At 39.3% G+C, this 19255-nt stretch overlaps 1 protein-coding gene across 4 annotated transcripts; it reads right to left on the reverse strand.

The window, feature by feature from the left end:
• Positions 1–941: 941 nt before the first annotated feature.
• Positions 942–19016, reverse strand: LOC143878004 (protein SWOLLEN 1-like). 4 transcript variants are annotated; one of them, XM_077380408.1, is made up of 17 exons: positions 18745–19016; positions 14967–16984; positions 14039–14569; positions 13330–13488; positions 12631–13055; positions 12042–12568; positions 11904–11962; positions 11690–11797; positions 9833–11619; positions 9469–9577; positions 9079–9259; positions 5359–5426; positions 4961–5070; positions 4230–4704; positions 3802–4013; positions 1856–1958; positions 942–1359 (listed from the first exon to the last, which is right to left on the reverse strand). In XM_077380408.1, the coding sequence occupies exons 2-17, from the start codon at positions 16972–16974 to the stop codon at positions 1343–1345; spliced, it is 6879 nt and encodes a 2292-aa protein (XP_077236523.1). In that variant the 5' UTR covers positions 16975–16984; positions 18745–19016; the 3' UTR covers positions 942–1342. The 4 variants fall into 4 exon arrangements, with proteins under 4 accessions (XP_077236523.1, XP_077236505.1, XP_077236525.1 ...); XM_077380390.1 differs by lacking the exon at positions 18745–19016 and adding an exon at positions 18497–18602; XM_077380410.1 differs by lacking the exon at positions 18745–19016 and adding an exon at positions 18497–18601 and having other exon boundaries at positions 12042–12526.
• Positions 19017–19255: the final 239 nt, after the last annotated feature.

Raw genomic sequence — 19255 nt, forward strand, 5'->3', positions numbered from 1 at the left:
TCCCCGACTTGGAACGGGGATGGGGATGGACCCACCCCATCCCCGCCCCGGCTGGACCCATTTTAATATGCAAGCCATTATCAATATGCTCTTATTTTAGTAATGTTTTTGTATTTTTTTCTGTTAACAGTAAATATTTCTTTTAGGCTAGTGATATTGGTACTACCATATTTTGATAAGTGCACAAACACAGCTTGTCTTTTTCTTTTTTATGGGCGTTAAAAAGCTTTTTTGAGCGGGACAGGACGGGGCGGGGCTGGGATGGGGATTAGATATTCCCTGCGGGGTGGGGACGGGGATTCCCCACCATCCTCGAAGCGGGGACGGGGAATTTTCCTACAGGTGGGAATGCAACATCCGGCCCCGCCCCTCTGCCAGCCCTATTTGTGTCATTGTATTTCCATGACCGGCTAGGTCATGGGTACAGGTGGCAAAATTGGCCGACCCGAACCAGAACCGAGCCAAAACCGAACCGAAAATTCAGTTTTGGTTTGGTTAAACCAAACCGATTCAATTTTCGGTTTGGGGATCAAACCGAACTAAAACCGAATATTTCCAATTATTATGAGTAAGGGGTGGCAAAATTGGCGGAACCGAACCCAAAATTTGGTTTTGGTTCGGTTTCGGTTTGGTTTTACCAAACCGATTCAAATTTCGGTTCGGTTTCGGTTTGGTTTTACCAAACCGATTCAAATTTCGGTTCGGTTCGACCGAACCATTGCCACCCCTAGTCGTGGGCTTTTTTTTTTGTAAATAAAGCTTTAACCATTTAAGGAAAAACAAAAGAGTTGTAGGCTCCATTTGCAACCAAGTAACAAAATTCCACCGCGAAGAAAAGCTAAGAACACAAAGATGCCTGAATTTTCAAGCCAAGGCTTTGCTCTGCTTCACGTTCACCCTCGACTCAATCAAAAAGGCAAAAAAGGCTATTTTCATTGGAATCAAGGAAATCCCATATGGGCATTTCTTCAAGCAGATAGTTCAGGGGTATGGCCAACCAATATTGGCGCCCACCAAAATGAAAAATCTACATTATGTTTACACATTGAAATCAGCTAATGTCATCAAATGCCTAATCCACCACACTTACACAGGAAGGTTCCCTCTTGAGGATCTGATCATTAAAACACTTGCTGGGAGCTGCTACCAAAATACAATTTAATATGGACTCTAACTATGACAGCCCATTAGGCACTGATTTCCGTTTTGGCTTAGGAAACCTTCACAAATCCAACCCATTTAATGCACTTGGGCTTGGGCCTCAAAAATCAAGATATGCTTACCAATACTATACCAAATTATACCTCTTCAGCCACACATGCGAAGATCACCTTTCACATAATCATAGCCACCTTCGATCTGCAAAGCCATATTTTTATTCATTAAGAGAAGCAAACATCAAGAAGGTGAAGAGCCAAAAATGAAAACGACAAAGAAATCCCATGGTTAAAATGGCAATTTGTATTCATTTGTCTGAAAGCACCTAAAAAAACCAGGAAAGGGATGATGAGAATTATACTGGCAAGGTAAGGGGTAGACCAGGCAATCCATGGCAACACACGCAAATTCAAGTTGGTGTATGGGAGTTTCCAGACAAGTCACATGGCAACACAGGGAAAGCAGAATACTCACAATCTCAAAGATAATTTGAAATTAATATTGACCTCCATGCATAATAAATCTGAGCCAAGTAACACAAGGATTTCGGGTTTGATCTTCTAAAAGCTTTTTTTTGGGGGGGAATGAATGGTTAAAAGCTAAAATGTTTATTCCCTACTACAACGGAAAAGTAAACTTCAAGCATTAATAAATCTATGGCAGAAAAAATAAACAGGAGAAGAGCAAAGGAGCGTACCCCTTGAAGATGACACGCTTCTATTTCGGGCTTTAGCGCCCTTGTCATGCGGGAAGGGGGGAATCTTTGCAACAATCAAGGAGCTTTGTATGCCTTCTAATAGCTGTAGGCAGAAAAACTTCCATGGTTATAACTTATTTCACACCCAAACACACTCCAGCTTAAAAATACATACAGGTATTGTAACAAGGTAATGAAAATGTTCTATTTCGGAATGGTATGGACTCTTCTTTAATAGCTAAAACAGCAAATAAGCCAAAGCATACATGTAATAAGTTATCACAAAACAGCCAAAAAACATTAGCTGAACATTCTAATAATAGCCACTGAATCCTCCTAGAGAGCATATGGTTCACTGAGCAATTAATGTCAATTTAACTTACCAGTAAAAAAAGGGAAATGTTATCACCACTATCGTATTTGATGATCACACTCCTCACTTTATTAAAAGTACGGCATGGCCCGCAACATAGGATGATCCAAACCGTCCATTAGATGGGCCACAGCCTAAATAGGTTGTGCCCCAAAAATCATTTCCATAGGCCCTATTCAATCAAACAAAAAGTAGAGCCATGTCAAGGAGCAAGGAGATTTTGAGTCCCTCTGATCTATTGAGTTTAGGATCAACCCTCTAATATTCAGTCCCTCTATAGATCTGAGGGTTAGGATCAACGTATGGAAATGATTTTTGGGGCACAACCTATTTAGGCTGTGGCCCATCTAAAGGACGGTTTGGATCATCCTACAGTGAGGGCCATGCCGTACTTTTTAATAATGTGAGGAGTGCGATCATCAAAATACGGTAGTGGTGATATCATTTCCCTAAAAAAATGTCACTTTAACTTCTAGATGCGCACAGGAAGCCTTGGTATGGTTTCTTTCAAGTAGATTCCAGTGAGACTTGACCTGACTAGCTTTTGCTGGTGGCTACTCTAGAGAAAATGCAACGGTTAGCAAGTCTAAACTTTTTTTAAGGAAAAAGTGTTTAGCATTCTGACAATTGTTATCCAAAAACAAGCTTCCACATGAGTCGGCTAAGTGCACCACACCGTAAGCCACAGACTGAGGGAAAACCATCCCAATGCACTCTCAACTCAGACTAATATAACACTTGAATGCTTCTCCGTTGTGACGTACTACCGATATATAATCAGCTAGGATAAGCATGAGTGTACATCATCTGAACATAAGTCCTCCCTACCATGTTCAAAAAATCAACTCAATACAACTCATTCAAAAAATCAACTCAATAGAGACTCTACATCACACATGATCTGGACGATAAGTGAAACCAAAACTTGTCAGTTCACAAACATGTACTTCATGTTCAATACTTCAAATGTATATCTCTGTCCAATGCTTGTGAGTAATAAAGTCAAACTTCTTTTTCCTTTGATGAATAAATGACTCAAACATTAATGTTAAAGTAGAAAAGATAAATAACGCCTTTCTCCAACTGCTTAAGCTTTTGAAGAACTTGGTAAGTTAACATGGTCTCAGAGCCAAAGGTCTCGAGTTCAAACCTCCCGGATAGCAAAAATCCACATGAGATGGTCGGCCCAAAGTGGGGCCACATGTGCCACGTGTTTGCCAAGTGGGCCACACGTGCGGGGGAATGTTAAAGTAGAAAAGATAAATAACGCCTTTCTCCAACAGCTTAAGCTTTTGGAGAAGTTGGTTAGTTTACAATTAAGTTCTAAAATTGCGCGGAAAATAAATAACAGAAGTGTGAAACTACCAGTTACTTCAAAAGCTTAAGCAGTTGGAGATGTATTTAATCTTTTATACTTAAACAAGAAAAAACAAATTCCCAGTCTGAGAATCATAAAATATTGCATTATCGATAGATGTCCAGTTGAAACAAGTAAAATGATAAAACCACAAAAGAAAACAGTAAAAAAAGTATATTAAAAAGAACACTAATGCAAAGATATAACAGCGCTTACCCTTGATGTTGGTTGAATCCTGCGATGGGACCTCCTTGGTTCAATGGAATCAGGGACTGGCTTGCCTTTATGATCATTAACACTAGAACCTTTTTCTTCATCTTTAGCTGTCTTTTCACCTGCAGATGCAAGTTTTCCTTTTGTCCCCAGCTCAATAGCTGACGAGGAAATGTTCTTGGAGGAAGGAACATCTGACACAAGCCCATCATCACCTGAAAATAACACCAGCCCATCATCCGCTTTGAGATTGTTAGAAAAAGAACCCACTTCCAGCAGGTTCTTTTGAATTTTGTTTTCTTTATTGCTATCAGAAGGTTTGGCCTTCAGTGGAAGATCTTGACTGTTGCCATTGCTTGAAGCAGAGACAACGGAGATTTAAGAACTACCCATGGCAGATATAGTTTTGCTTTGAACATTTTGTGTTTTACCTGACTTAAGAACCTTAAGCCTGGAGTCGGCAGCTCGTTTCCCCTTCAAATCAACTTTAGAAGTGTTCTTCGACCCACGGGATGCTTGTGGTATCAAGTATTTCGCAAATTTAATGGAATCAGTTCCTTCGCTAATTTTATCAGTCCTCTCTGCAACATATTGTTTGCTTACTTCCATAAATTTCGGCTTCTTTCCTGGCTTAGGAACCCCAAAAATCACTCTCGATCCTTCCTTTTGCATGTCAGTTCGGTTAACTTTGAGTGGATCAGACTTATTCTGCTCTCTGGCGTTCTTCCCAGCATTGAATATTTTATCCTCTGCGGATAACATACGTGACCATGATTTTTCAGTTTTCCTTGAACCCTCGGGATGTAGATCTTTTGGCAGCTTATCTTTCGCTGGGGCCTCAACTTGCATATCAGCTCCAATTTCGTTCCTGTCCTTCTTTTGCCGTTTTTCCTGAGGAGTATCACCCTGATCCCATAATAGATGTGAGACTCGATAAAAACAATGATTCACATAATACATTTTTTAAAAATGACACTGACCACCCCCCCCCCCCCCCCCCCCCCCCCCCCAAAAAAAAAAAAAAAAAAAAATAGTCACTCTTTGTCAACCGATGTATAACCACAGTTAAATCAGACATCTAAAATGTAAATTGATACCTTCACTACAATAAATATCCAACATAGAACAGCCACAGGACATAAGAAACAAATAATAGGCAAACCTCATAATGCCCGCATTTACTCTCCGTTGACCATTCCATCCACTGGCCATCCTTCCAGATGAGAGATGGCCGAAGATCCCAAGCTCTGACAGTTGATGAATCTCCTCCAGCTACATGTAAAATATGGAAGCAAAAATTAGATAATTCACTCCCTCAAGATCCATGATCACGAGATAACCTAAGATATGCTAAGTCAACTCTTTAAGACTACTCTTCATGCCATAGAAAAAGATACAAGAAAACTATTCCTGACAAAGTTCTATAGAGAAGCTAAAATCAATAAATAAAAATAAAATCTCAAATCTTTGTAGGATGTTTTCAATAAAACAATGGAACTAAATGAAAACAAACAATTATAGGGGTTATAATTTGTATAAGTAGATTATAGATACACACACCTGGGAAATGAACAGTTAATATTGTTTCATCATCCTTGCTCTTCTCCGTTACAATCCCTTCCCACCAACTGAAAATTATAACTAACCACCAGAGTTAGATGAGTTCACGAAGCAAAATAAGCTGAAAGCTAAAACAATAAAAAACAAGAAAAGATCCCAAATTGGTCAAGTCCATGCTTTCCTTATTTTGATGTAACATACACATCACAAAAATTCAACAAAAATACAACAGGGATTGGACAAAATATGTCCACCGTTAGCTTTTTTTCATGTTCTTAGTGGCCTTCTCCCTTCTATGTTAGCTAACGGTGTATTCGGCTACACCACCTTGTAGTCTCCAAGCATCTCAATAAAGATGTTGTCTCGCCTTGCTTCGCAAGAAAGGATGAAAAAATAGTAGTAGTAAGGACCATGGTTTTAAATTTCTCTGAAATTTCCCAAACCGAAATGTTTATGTTTCTATCCCAGCGAAACAAAATTTCAAGGAATTCCTTCCACGTCATTATTTCCGTCGAAATTCCTGAAATTTCAGCGAAATTCCTGATATTCGACCGAAATGGTCATAACGACAAAAAATGGAAAGATGTTATGATTTACATTTCATGAATGTAGAGAATGATATTTGGTAGGCAACATCATTGAATTGCAAAACAACTAACCATATCTTATGCATGGGATGCCAGATCGGCATGGGACCAATAATACCTCGTAACCCTATGTTGTATTGACATAGAGTTGGGGTCCTTGGAGGGTAAACTGGTCATTGTACTACTTATACTTCGTTACATTGTACTTCTTTATTAATTTTACTATTCAAGACTCAAGACATGTACGACAACGCATGTCAGTAGGTGTTCATTGTGATTAAGCCATTATGGGTGGCTTTCTTGCTTATGTGATGGTTTCTAAGTATGTCTTTGTGCTTATTCTAGCATTTCCAAAAGTTTCATCTTGAAATTTCATCATTTGCATATGTTTCCATTTCCGTGCCAACCGAACCCGGAACCAAAATTTAAAACCTTGATAAGGACTAAGGAGTGTGTTCAAGCTTTGTAACTGCACATAACCTAAAGGGAACAGAAGAACAGTGACCCAATCTATCGATCTTCCAACACTCATCTTCTCATCCCCCTGCTCTGATCAATCACTTACGCTCCATCAAAAGTTTAACTTATACTCCAAAGTTACCTGTTTCATAAAGAAATAATTCTATTTAAGGAATTTAAAATTAACACATGTATTATTTTTTAGAATGGTAATCAAAATTCATTAGGAAAGAAAGAAAACAAAACAACATAAATATTCCACAGCGAGACAAAGATTGCCCCATGAAATAGAGAGCCCCTATTTCCTTGTGGTTACTGGAGAACAGCCATCGGACCAGATTTGCTGTAAAATTGAGATTATTTTGTTTCTTTTTTTTCCCCTACTTAAACAACTAACACCTGATTGAAATAAAATATTGCATGGACTCTCCCTCCTACAAGCATGGTTTAAAATTTCAGTTTCGGTAACCGTTTTGGACCCCACCGAAAACCAAAATTTCGGCAAAATCCGAAATTTGGTAATTTGGTTCGAAATTCCGGACCGAAATTCCGAAATTTTGGACAAGATTTTGTAACACTTTTTAAAAAAATAAATACTGGCATTTAAACGAAATTTCGGACCGAAATTACCGCAATTTCAGACCGAAATCCGAAATTTCGGAAAATTTCAGTTTCGGTCCCCACCGAAATCCGACCATGCCTACAAGTAAACTAGGACTCTTGAAACCCACTACGACTCCTAACTCATCATGGAAACTAACCCACTTCAAGTACCACAAATAAAAGAGCCATCTGAGCCCTTTTGGTTACCTAACATCTTAAGTGATAAGCTACAAATGACTTAAATGCAATATCACTTAAGATTTTCATAATTAACATGTGGGCCCCATTTTAAACACCTACAACTTAAAAGAAACCAAGTGATATTAGTGGAAAAAGGTAATGGTACCCTTCCTATAACTTAAGAGCCTTAAAAGACACCTAAGAGATGCTTAAAATTAAAATATGGACCCTAGGATGGTCCCCATCAGTTGTGCAAGCAAGGTATTTTTTTTCCATTCATCATATATCACATTATGCAGGCGTAGAGCCTTGCAATATTTAGACTGTTTTCCCAAGATTCTAGACTCTTCCTACAAGTTGACACAAGAAATGTGTGGGCCCTCTTGCACTTAAACCCAAACTCTAGAAGTTTCCCATAAGAAATCCCACGAAATAACGAAACTCCACTCCCAACCCTCTATGCACACGTCACAACGCTCTATGCACAAGTGTTCTCCCCTCTTTAAAAGTCACAACACTGATGGGCTCCATTCACTTTTACGAATTCCCAAAAAGAAAAATACCCACTAACTCCTAATGACTTAAATGACTCATTCATAACTCTAAGATAAAAAAAATAAGACACCTCCATCCCTCCCTGAGTTTCACTATTAGCCCCACATATGGCAACATCCTTCCCATGCTGCCCTAAGGTCCTCCATCTTTTCTCATGCGTCGATTTGGTAAGAGGACCATCCGCCACCAGCTTGATTGATGGAGGCATGAAGCCTGCACTAGCCTCAATTTTTATGCTTGCATACTCCACCTTTTGTGCCCTTGTTGACGCCAGGTCAATCTCCAACAAAGGTCCTAAAGGTTGTCCTCTTTCGAGCATTCCATCCCGCAAAGCTTGAGAACAGCGTGTAATTGTAGCCCCCAACTTCTTGGACAGCCTTGAAAATCTCTGATGATCTGAAGTTAATCGACCACTTTTTTTTTAAAAGTAAAGTTGATCAACCACTGAACCTGTCCCATTTTGACGATCTTAGGCACGGAACCTAAGAACCATCTTTCCTGTATCCACCTTTGGCCATCCCCCTCTAACCCATCTATTATTAAATATTGAAAAGCTAAAGATACAAAAATGAAGAAAGGAGTAATCTTCCTTCTTAGTATTCTATTAAGTCTTGATTAAAATTTGCTAATTCACCATCTCAAAAAAAAAAATTTGCTAATTCACTGTAACTCATGCCATCTTGAAGTTAACCCAAGGCAGAATGTTGATTTTCTATATCTAATGGTCTTCTTGAAAGGAAAAGGGCAGACATTAAAAGAGATGTGGAGATTCCAGCAATCTCTCCTCGATAATAAAAGGGTAAAGGAATACTTTAGACTAACCTTCTTCCAACTGTTACCAGACAGGAAAGGGACAGTGTTCCATCAGCAAAATAACCACATAAAATGTTGAATTAAAATTACTTTTACATTAATCCTTTCCTGATAAATAAATTTGGGGCATAGCAATTAAAAACCAATGCAATAAGTATTCAAGCAGGCAAACGGTTGAAACCATGCGTGCTCTCTCCAAACAATACAATCCAAGCTACCTATCATAGCTTCATCAATGTTTGGCTCAGTTATAGTTAAAATCATACAGAAACTGATCTTCAAAGGGAAGGGTGTTAATGGACTGGGCCCACAAGTAACTGGATCCAAAACTTACCTTGAAGTTGGGTGTGTACAGATATGGGCAATTAATTTTTTTTTATCAAAGTTGTGACCGAGTCCAGCAATGACACTTTTAAAAGAGGCCTTGTGATTCAGCTTCTAAATAACGAAAAGATGCCAACTATCAATTACACTGGTTTTTCATTTTTCTACAGACTTGGATATAAATTAGCAGCATGCTTACCCATCACGAATCAATGCGTCCACCCGATCTCCAACAGACCATATAAAATTCCCCATAGCTTCTCTGCGTCGCTTTCTCGTTCCTTCAAATTTCATGGCAATCATAGGATGAGCAATGCGTATTCTAGGAGCTTTACCACCTTTACCTTCAAGTGGTATCCACTCCTTCAGCTTATCAGAGCCTGCACAAATGAGAAGTAATGAGTGGAAAATAGTTCATAACATGTTTAGCAGGAAGCGTGCACAAGTGGTTACCGGTGTGCTAATGCTAATTTAGTTGCTTAATCATTGTCATATTGTGCGGAACTCAAAATGTCAGTACATTCCTAAATAATTAATTATAATTTCTCAGCTACAAAATAATATGAAGGTGTTAGCTTCTGTAGATTACCTTCGTCCTTCAGAAGTTCATTGTAACAGACATGAGCTTTCCCAGCCCTCAAACTCAGTACCTTGGCAGAAAACCAGACCCCTCTAAGACCATCCTCATCAGAAATGACCTAAATATTGCAAATAGATTTTGTAAGTAAAAACCTAGTAAGAGGGAGAAGAGATTAATTGAGTTGCAGAATTTCAATAAAAGGAACTCCATAAATTGAAACATAATGTCTAAGGAAAAGGAATTTCTGCTATGTGGCATTCAATTCACGGAGAAATTCCAAAATCTAAATTCATGGGGAAATTCCAAAATCAAAATGCAATCCATGAATTAAAAGATCAAAATTCTAAAACACTACAAACTTTGGACCACATACCTCGACAACAGTTCCCTCCTTAATGTTATTCACAGTTGATGTTCCCGCCGGCTGATTTCTTTCATGATCATCATTTTGGACAGGTAAAGAAGCTGCTCTTGATCCAACCTCGGATTCAGGAATAACCCCAATGGTTTTAGCTAGATCGGAGGTTTTACATGTTTTTTGTCCTCCCAGTCCTTTCTCACTCAAGGCAGAATCCAGGTTAATCTCATTAAACAATCCTGGGTGGATCTCCATTGACTGCCTAGAGTGTTCTTTTGGAGGCATCTTTCCTCCATTGGAAGTTCTTGATTTTTCTTTCTTATTTGATGACCGATCATCGATGTGTTGAATGGATCTATTGAGACCTTGATTAGCACCATCTATGTTCGACTGTTCTACTCCGCATACACTGTTTGTTTTAACAAGATGCTCAGTGGAGACTTGTACTTTCCAATAACCCTCCGGACCCGCTTCAACTAATTCACCCAACGACAAAGGTATAGGATCACCCATTGCAATAATTGTCCCTGCATGTGATACAGCCTCTGCCGCCAGTTCAGCAGCTCTTACAACTGCATCCAAATTCTCCGCTCGTCTAGTAGCAGCCTCAGCAGCCTCAACCCTCCTCCTAGCAGCCTCCCGTACGGCAACAATAACAGAACCGGAACTGTTGACTTTGTCCTTGCCCTTCAAAATTGACGCAGGAGTGATCCTCCCCAAATTCTTCCCACCATCATGGATAAGAGCCTCAGAACCCTGAATGAAGTTCCCCACTCTAGGCAAATTTAAAGCCTCATCCGCCATAAGTTTGGCTTGCAAAGCGGCGTCAGATGCCACCTTAGCAGCTGCCGCAGCTGCCCTAGCAACAGTCGCTGCTGCCGCTGCTGCAACAGCTGCAGAGGCCAGTTTTGCTTCACCGTCTGACACTAATCCGGAATTCTTCTGAATAGATAGCTGACTCCATATACTTTGGCTGTGCCTCACTGCCGTAGCAGCAAGAGAAGCCGCATCTTCGGCCTGTAACTTAGCCTGCTCAATTCTGCGGCCAGTCTCTTCAGAAAAAATAACCCTCTGATCTGCCCCACAACCACCTATTACCTGGGAAAGTGTGGGAGGAACAAAACCACTAGAAATAACTCTAGATGCAGAGTGAGCAGATGATGGGATACCTACAGATGTCTCTGTTTGAGGTTGAGAAACAGAACAGATCTGAGCCTCCTCTGCCACTAAACTTTTTTTCCTCTTTCTAGATTTCTGATCAGCAGGTGCATGTTTGCTGGATGAGGCCGCTGTCCTCTTTGGATCTATTGGCAAACCAGCAGTTGTGGGGACAGTAATAGGGCCCCTAATAGAAGTGAAAGGACTAGGGGGTACGATGTTGGAGGGGCGCTGTGCAGATGAGTCTCGGACAGATGCTACTTGAACTGCCTCTGCAACAGACAATGCCGAATATTGTGCACCGGCATCCAATGCTGGCCTTTGTGGAGAAACAGCCCAGGGGCCAGGACAAGTGGCCTGAGATGGCCAAGGAGTGCTATTTCCGACATAGTTCCGTACACGTGGAGATTGATAAGGATGCACTGGAGAAAGTAATTGACGAGAATCCAGAAATGGGTATGGCATGCCATCACGAGGAGTAGAGATGCACCATAATGGGGATGACAAAGACATCGCAGAATTAACTATAGCTGAAGGGGCAGCTTTGCTGCCTGTTCGATCAGAAGGGGTGCCAATGGTTTTTCCCTGAGGAGGATCATACCTAGATGCCTGTTCAGGAACCCTAATGCCTGCAAATATCAATTCTTCAAAGCAATTAAAGATTTAATCATAAACTTTAAAAAAAATTCAATAACTTCAGCCAAAAATATGTACCTGAAAGAGAATGCAGAGGGGTGTCAGGGCTACTGAGAAGCGACTTCTGATTGTGAAACCTTTCCATGGAAACACGCCACACATTCTCCCACACACTCCTTCCACTATCTGTTAGTTCAACAGCGTCACCAATCATGCCACCAGTACAACAGAAAAATGTAGGAAAATGCATACATGAAAAACAAAATATTGTTAAAATAAAAGATATACAAACCCTGATTGGTATCTCCGAAGGCTGATATCATACAAGCCTCATCAGGTGCTGTACCTTGACTGCACAGAGAGATTAAATGGACTAAATATGCACACTCAACTACAAACGATATAAAAAAACATAAAATATCCGACTCACATCAAAGACCCATAAACAAAGATCTGAGAACGCAATTGAACTTGTTGTAAATCTGTGAAAGGCTGGTGAAATAATGTCGATGAAGGAGCAGAAGCATTCAAATCTGGCAAAACAGATGTCTGAACAGATGGAACACCGCATGGTTGTGTACTGCTGCCTTCAAAGTATGTATATTGCCGCATCTCTTCTGCTTGCACAGCCCTGCTTGTAGTTCCAAGGGAGTTACGTGATCCTCTACACAGATTACCATCCTTTTCTATAGTCAGCTTTGGGCCAGATGTTTCTTTACAATGCTTCCCTTTTGTGGCAATGTCCTTTTCAGTTGCAGTACCAGACACGGACGTAAGATTATGCTCACCGGATGCCTTGGCATCTCCATTCAGTTCCTGTTCGTCAGATATTTGATGACTTCCGTGGGAATCTCCTCGTAATATCCCGGGGTCAGTTTGGCAAAAGGCAGACACTCTCGGTGTCCTTTCTTCAGACTTCGGAAAAGGTTTAGGGAGCAACACAAGACGGCAATACAACTGTTAAAAACAGAAATTAGGGCATACAGGGTAAGTGAATTAGTAAAGGCAAGATAAAATACCTGAGGTAATTCAAAAGGTTGAACGTTGGAAAATGGTTTCCATCCTTTGCCAATTTCTCTTTCTGACACATCCACCAATGATGCAACCTCAAATGTGAAACTTTTGTCGTCTTCAGAAGCATGATTTTCTTTGGGATCACAACCAGTAGATTTAATATTATTGGCCTGCCTCGCGATATCAGAGCTAATCCAAGGTGACTTATCAGAAACAGGACTATTTTTATCTAAGGACTCTTTGCCTCCCTCTTCATACTCCTTTTCACTCTGTGAAAGTTCTTTACAACTAATGATAGTAGGTGACCCACAATTAAGTTCAGCATCATTTAGACTGCCATTTCCAGCTTTCAGGGAATGAAATTCAGCAATATTTTTAGACAAAGTAACAGAATTAGTAGAGGTTTCTTGAGGAAAATTCAGTGCATCACCTGCAATGACAGATACAACTGTAATGAAAAAAAAGGAGGCTTAATGTTGACCATACATGAAAATATATAATATTGGACTTTGATTTAAACTCTGTAATCCTATATCAATAAGCAGTAATCCAAAACTGACACCCAAGTTGAATCAGCAATAGGCATTGCACTGAACTAAATACCAGAGGTCGGTGCTAAGTCTGCTGGCATTGCTTCCAATTTGGATCTATTTGTTTATCTTTTCTACAACACAGGAAAGATGCGGAACCCTCAGAACCCTCACCTTCTGTGATTGCAACAAGGATCCTATCATCGTCGCCATCTCCACCTGCTAAACTATAATTCCCATCTTGCTCTTTGCTCTGAATAATATCGTGAGAAGACTCATCTACAGATGAAAGTCCAAGCAATGTGAGTATCTCACCATCTTTTGCCGCTTCCCCTGCAAAAGAAAACAACATATGTAGAAAAACATCTGATACAGTCACAAACCACAATAACAGAACCATATCAATCTCTTCAGAGCAAAACAACATACTAATGGTCCACTGAAATTACAAAATCTGGCTAATGAATGTGAAACAACCACTTACTCCACAAAGTTAAGCTGTTGGAGAAGGCGTTATTTTTTCTTTTATTCTTTAACACTCCCCCTCACGTGTGGCCCCTCTTTTCTTTGGGTTGGCCTAAACGTGGCACATGTGCCCCACTTTTGGGTTAATCATGTCATGTGGATTTTTGACATCAGGGAGGTTTGAACTCGGGACCTTTGCTCTGGTACCATGTGAAACAACTAGTTACTCCAAAAGCTAAAGCTGTTGGAGAAGGAGTTATTTATTCTTTTATACTTTAACAATGAACATATGCAGCAGGTAGTAAACAGGGGAAAAAAGCTAGTAAATAGTAACCAACTTGAAGCATGGAAGGACAAAAAAATGTTAAATACAAAGATGAAAGATATCTTAAGTTAGCTTAATTCTGAAATGAGTTACCTGTAACATGCTGAGCTTTCACTTCGCACTTTTCAGAAGTAACTCCACATACTTCAGAGGCATCCTTTTCTTTCATTAGAGAATGGAAGGTAGAATGTGTTTCCAAACCCTTAGCATGTTCCTGAGAGACTCTAATAGCTGGTGATACTTGTGGTTCATTCTGGGATGTTGAATGAACACATTTCTCCACAAAAGCAAAATGCTGGTCAACTGTCTCAGATATCAATTCCGTTGCACTATTACCAAATTGTTGTGCAGCATCAGGAACAGGCACTGGCCCATTCACTGGATGGGACTTACAATTCCCCTTTAGAACTGAGGAACTTGGTTCTGTGGAGACCCCACTGATTGCTTCTTCCACCATATCCAGCTTCATAAAATCTGATACAGGTAAAGGTGGCATTCCAACATCTTTGTGTGAAGCAACTCCATCTCCGTCAAAGCTATTTCCAGAAGGCAACTGGTGAGCATCTTCCAATTTGTTAAAAGACGTCAACACTGTGACATCTTCCGCGACAACTCCAGTCAACACTGCCAAAAAAATAGTCTATCACTCTTCAACTCACTACACATACACACATGCATAGATGTGGGTATTCAGATATAAAGGAAAATGCTGCTCAATCACACGTAACAAACATGATATCAGAAACCCATTGACAATGCCATAGAGAAGAAACTTATTATATTATTGTGCTATATACATAGTTTTGATATATTTCTATGTATCTAGAAGGCTAGAAATGCTTTAATCCATACGCTATATAGAAATATATCTTTCAATATTGACATATAATTGTATTCGCAGTTGGCATATCGTTCTTCTGGGGCCACCAGGCATGAAACCTAATGTCCATGTGATACAAGTGCATGTGTCTAAGTTGCATAGTTTTCAATAATTTTCATAGTTCAGATGCTTCAGTAATACCTGACTCGTCCCCAACGTTCTGTTTGGACGGTGATCCATGTACTTCTGTAGTTACTGTAGCAATACAATGGCCAGGACAAGAGTCATCTACCTCTTTTCCTGTGATAAGAGAACAAGCAACCTCTGTCTCCAAGTTACCAGGATGTGTGGTAGATAAACCACTGTTTTCATTACTAAGGATAGGGACATCTGAAAGAACAATATCAGCATCACAAGACCCGATCCCCACCAAAATTTCATCAGATTTGTCATGCAGGGAAGATGAGATGTGCACTTCAGTGCTATTTACATCGATGCCACGTGTACAGTGGACTTGTTCTGGCATATCATTCCCTGATGCGGTCAGAGCAACATCAGGATTACTAGTATCATTATCACTTACTTTGCCTAGCATTTTATTTTCCATTGACAGACATTCTGGATCCTCAGAAGCAACGTCTGCTGCATCAGGACCTAAATTATCATGACCAGTTTTCATTTTTACCGTCTCACGTGTTTCATGAATTATATTAGCTGGAGAATGCACCTTCACAGCAGAAATGGACCCATTACGCACATCAATATCAAGGATTTCATCCAATTCACCTTCGAATGTTTCTTTTTCATCTATTACGGATGCCATTGTCTCCGGTTTGCTCCTACTACAATCAACATCAATATCACAGCTTTCTACAGAATGTTCTTCAACAATTTTATCTTCTTTCATTGCTACAAAAGATGTCTCCTGCGTGCTTCCCATAAAATGTTCACAAACTTCAGTGTTTTTTCTCAAAGCCCCATCTTTCAACAGATCATTTGGCTTTTTCGAAAATCCAACCTCATTGTATTCTTCAGTCATCAGAACAGGACCCACCTTTGGCTCTGAGCTGGACAGAATCCCCGAATTAGCAGTACAACTTTCCATGGGATGTCCATGTAGCTGATCATACATCTCAGCTTCTTTTCCCAAAATATGACTTTTCTCTTTCAGATCATCATCTTTAATCAACCCCTCTGGTTTGTCGGCAACAACCACCTCACCGCATTCATCTATTACCTGCTGTGGGGACTTTTGATCATTCAAATCCTCAAAATCTATCACAAGATTCTGCACGGATGGGGCTGAGTCAAATTGCATACTATCAACGGCAATATTGTCAGAATTGGCTCCAGCTACCCCACTTGCAGACAAACCGTGATCATCTAGAGCACTCTTTGCCTTAGATCCATCACTCGGTTGATCGTTTCCCAGAACCAATTCATGGCATTTTTCATCATTCTGTGTATGTGTTTCGGTCAATTGAACTAATTTGACTGTGGATGAAGTTACCCTTTGGTCTAAGCTGCATTGCTCGGCAACAATATTTGTGTATGACTCATCCTTCTCGCCAACAGAACTCATTTCCAAGCCTACCAGATTTTCATGTCCAGAGTTTTCATCTTTGTGAGTTTGAGGCATACGTTCAATATGAGGCAGATCCCCGGCTCCATCCTCGCTTAAACATGGTAAGCTTTGTATACATATGTCAGGCGGTAGTGAGGGATCAGTACATACGACCTCCCCTTTCATAGAGGGAAGGGTATCATCTCGCCTCAAACAGGGATCCATTTGGTTGTTTATGGTATCCAGTCCATCACAAGCATCTGAGCCATCAATAGTAGTTTGTGTTGTGATCATCTCATCTTGCCCTACAGAGTTCAATAACATTTCAACAGACTCAGAGGAAGTGGCCTCCGACCAAACATTGTTACGTCTTGAAATGGAGCAAGATTCAGCGGCACTGGAACTGAACTCTATTCCACTACTTCCATGTGAAAAGTCCTCAATCCAATGGTTATCTTCCTGGCCTTGCATGCCGAGTAAAGCCTCTGTTTCGACTAAACTATCAAATCTGAGATGAACCTGGAGATGTTCATCCAGGTCAAATTTAGGAAGTGTGTATGATTGTAACCCTGGAGGAAACTTGATGATATCTTCGCCATCTAACTGAAAATTTTGGTTTTGGAAATCATTGTCATCATAATCCATGGGTGTATCCCTACAAAGACAAAATTAAAGCATAGGATAAATAACACAAACTTAAATCTCCATATTTTAGTGAATTGTTTGATGCAAACCTCTACTTTGTACATGCAAATCCCCTAATGCCAAAAATATGCACATGAGTAGGAAAAATATATGTATCAATAACCATTTTCCTCATTTGCTTTAACCAAATGGGATTGTTTTTGGTATATGTATAGCCAAGAGACATTTCTTTAGCTCTAGGAAATGAGATCGGGTTAATTTATAATGACCCAATCGGTGTGCCACACCTCAATCAGACATCACAATTTACTTTAATTCTCCTCTTGCCTGGAATCAAGCTTTTAGAACAAGGTGAGCAAAGAAATTGATATGCATGAGAGTTTTGTGGAAGCTCTAGCGATCGGCTAGCACCAAACTGATACACATTTCCTGTTTACTTTATCTTTTTTTGCCAATTTTTCTATATACTACTTGAACTAGAAGCATGAAAAGAAGCAAACAACTAAAGGAATGAACAACATAAATATAAAATACTAACACTGTCAACACAATATAGTCCGTACAGTTGCACCAAAATAAAATGAAAAATATCAGGAAAAAAAAGCAAAAAGGACATTGCAAAATAAAAAAAATCAAGTACATCTGAGATTGTTAAAATAACAAATGAAAGCAAAATAGAATAAAAATAAGAAAAAAGACAGGGCACAAGCACAAGTGTACACATATAGATCTAGGTCAAAGAATGCCATATATTAAACACAAAATAAAGAGATATATGGGGGAAAATCATGAAATAATAAAAGAAGTAACAGAAATGGGCATGCAAACTCACAAGTACATACACTAAGCTCAAAGATATGTGGATATAGATCAATGAAGTTGAACAACAAAGTATATTAAATGGTTGTGCAACATAACATGGAAAAAACCAAAAGAAAGGAAATTAAAGAAAATCATCAAACAATAGGAAAAAACATACATTAAAGATGAAAAAATAGAAATAAAAATAAAACAGTGAGAAAATATATAAATAACCAGAAAATCTCATCAAATATTACCAAAAACATTAATTTAAATAATCATCCATGTGTTCAATGATTTACAACTAATACTTAACAATAAAGGGAAAAAGTTTGACTATCTACTGAGTTAACCCATCAAATCAAGTGAGTTGACTGTGTTGACTCATCGAGTCAACTCAATAAAATTGGGTTGGAAGTTGAGTGGGTGTATTATTTTGACTCACCGAGTCAACTCACTGAAACCGAGTCGAAATATAACCTAACACACAGCTAATAGGTTGAGTTCCTCTAAGTTAACAAAGATCAAGTACTTAAATGATATAAACTATGATATGTGGCATCAAACAAATAAACTACAGTGTAACTAAAGAGGGCAAGATTTACATGACAAAAAGGCAAAAAGCCCTAATTACAGAAAAAATACAACAACTAAAAGGAATGAATAAACCAAGTTGATTGAGAAGAAGCAACATATCAACATAACACTCAAATGAACTCACCCAAACCCTAAGATCTGCATCTGGTATGAACAAGCTTAAAGATTCTAATCTTCTTCTTCTTAAAAAAACCCTAACACGCATTCCTTGAACCAAGACCGAAACGAAGAAATAATTTCCAGTGACTTACAATCAAAACGAGTAAAAGAAAATTCCTAATTTTTTTTTTTTTTTTTTCACATTAAAAGACTAGCGAAAAAAAGATAGAAACAAAAGAAGAAAAAGGAGATACAGTAATACAGATACCGAACCTTCCTCCATCCGGAGACAAAATCGTGGCCGTTGATAAAGCAGATCGAGAATCGTACGGTCCTCTGTTGGCTCATTACCCTAGGGGAAAAAAAACTGCCTTAAATAGCAAACACAGAGCTCTCTTCTGCAGGGGAAAAAAAAAAAAACTAAGAATTCTCAGATCAGAGAAAAATTTTGGCGAATTGAGGCAATGAAGAAAATGATTAGGGGAAAAAATGAAGGCGATCTATTCATTTCTCGCGTACTTTCTTCGCACGGAAGCGGAAAGAATAATGTGATTTGGCTGGAATTTAAAAACAGGATTTGAATGAGGTTAGTGACTAGCAAAACAGGCATATATTTGATTAAATTTACAACTGTGCCCTTAGATTTCTGACGTTCAAGTGTTGAACATCTCCTCACGCCGAATCAAAGAGTCTACGTCTATTCCCGCCTATTTTGGGTTGTGTACTTACACCGTATGTTGTCAGTTGTCACACCAGGAAAAACAAAATCACCTTGGTCTCTCTC

The sequence above is a fragment of the Tasmannia lanceolata genome, unplaced genomic scaffold (genome assembly GCF_043159265.1).
Source record: "Tasmannia lanceolata isolate RefF3 unplaced genomic scaffold, GAP_Taslan_0.1 ptg000002l, whole genome shotgun sequence".
Lineage (NCBI taxonomy): Eukaryota > Viridiplantae > Streptophyta > Magnoliopsida > Canellales > Winteraceae > Tasmannia > Tasmannia lanceolata.

Excerpts from the sequence above, each read along its gene's own strand:
- LOC143878004 (XM_077380390.1), bottom strand. The coding sequence starts at position 18,516 with ATGCAGATCTTAGGGTTTGG. Across the intron at positions 12,569-12,630 it reads AACCTTTTGAATTACCTCAG|TTGTATTGCCGTCTTGTGTT; the intron begins GTATTTTATCTT and ends TGTTTTTAACAG. Across the intron at positions 9,260-9,468 it reads TGAACTTCTGAAGGACGAAG|GCTCTGATAAGCTGAAGGAG; the intron begins GTAATCTACAGA and ends TCATTTGTGCAG.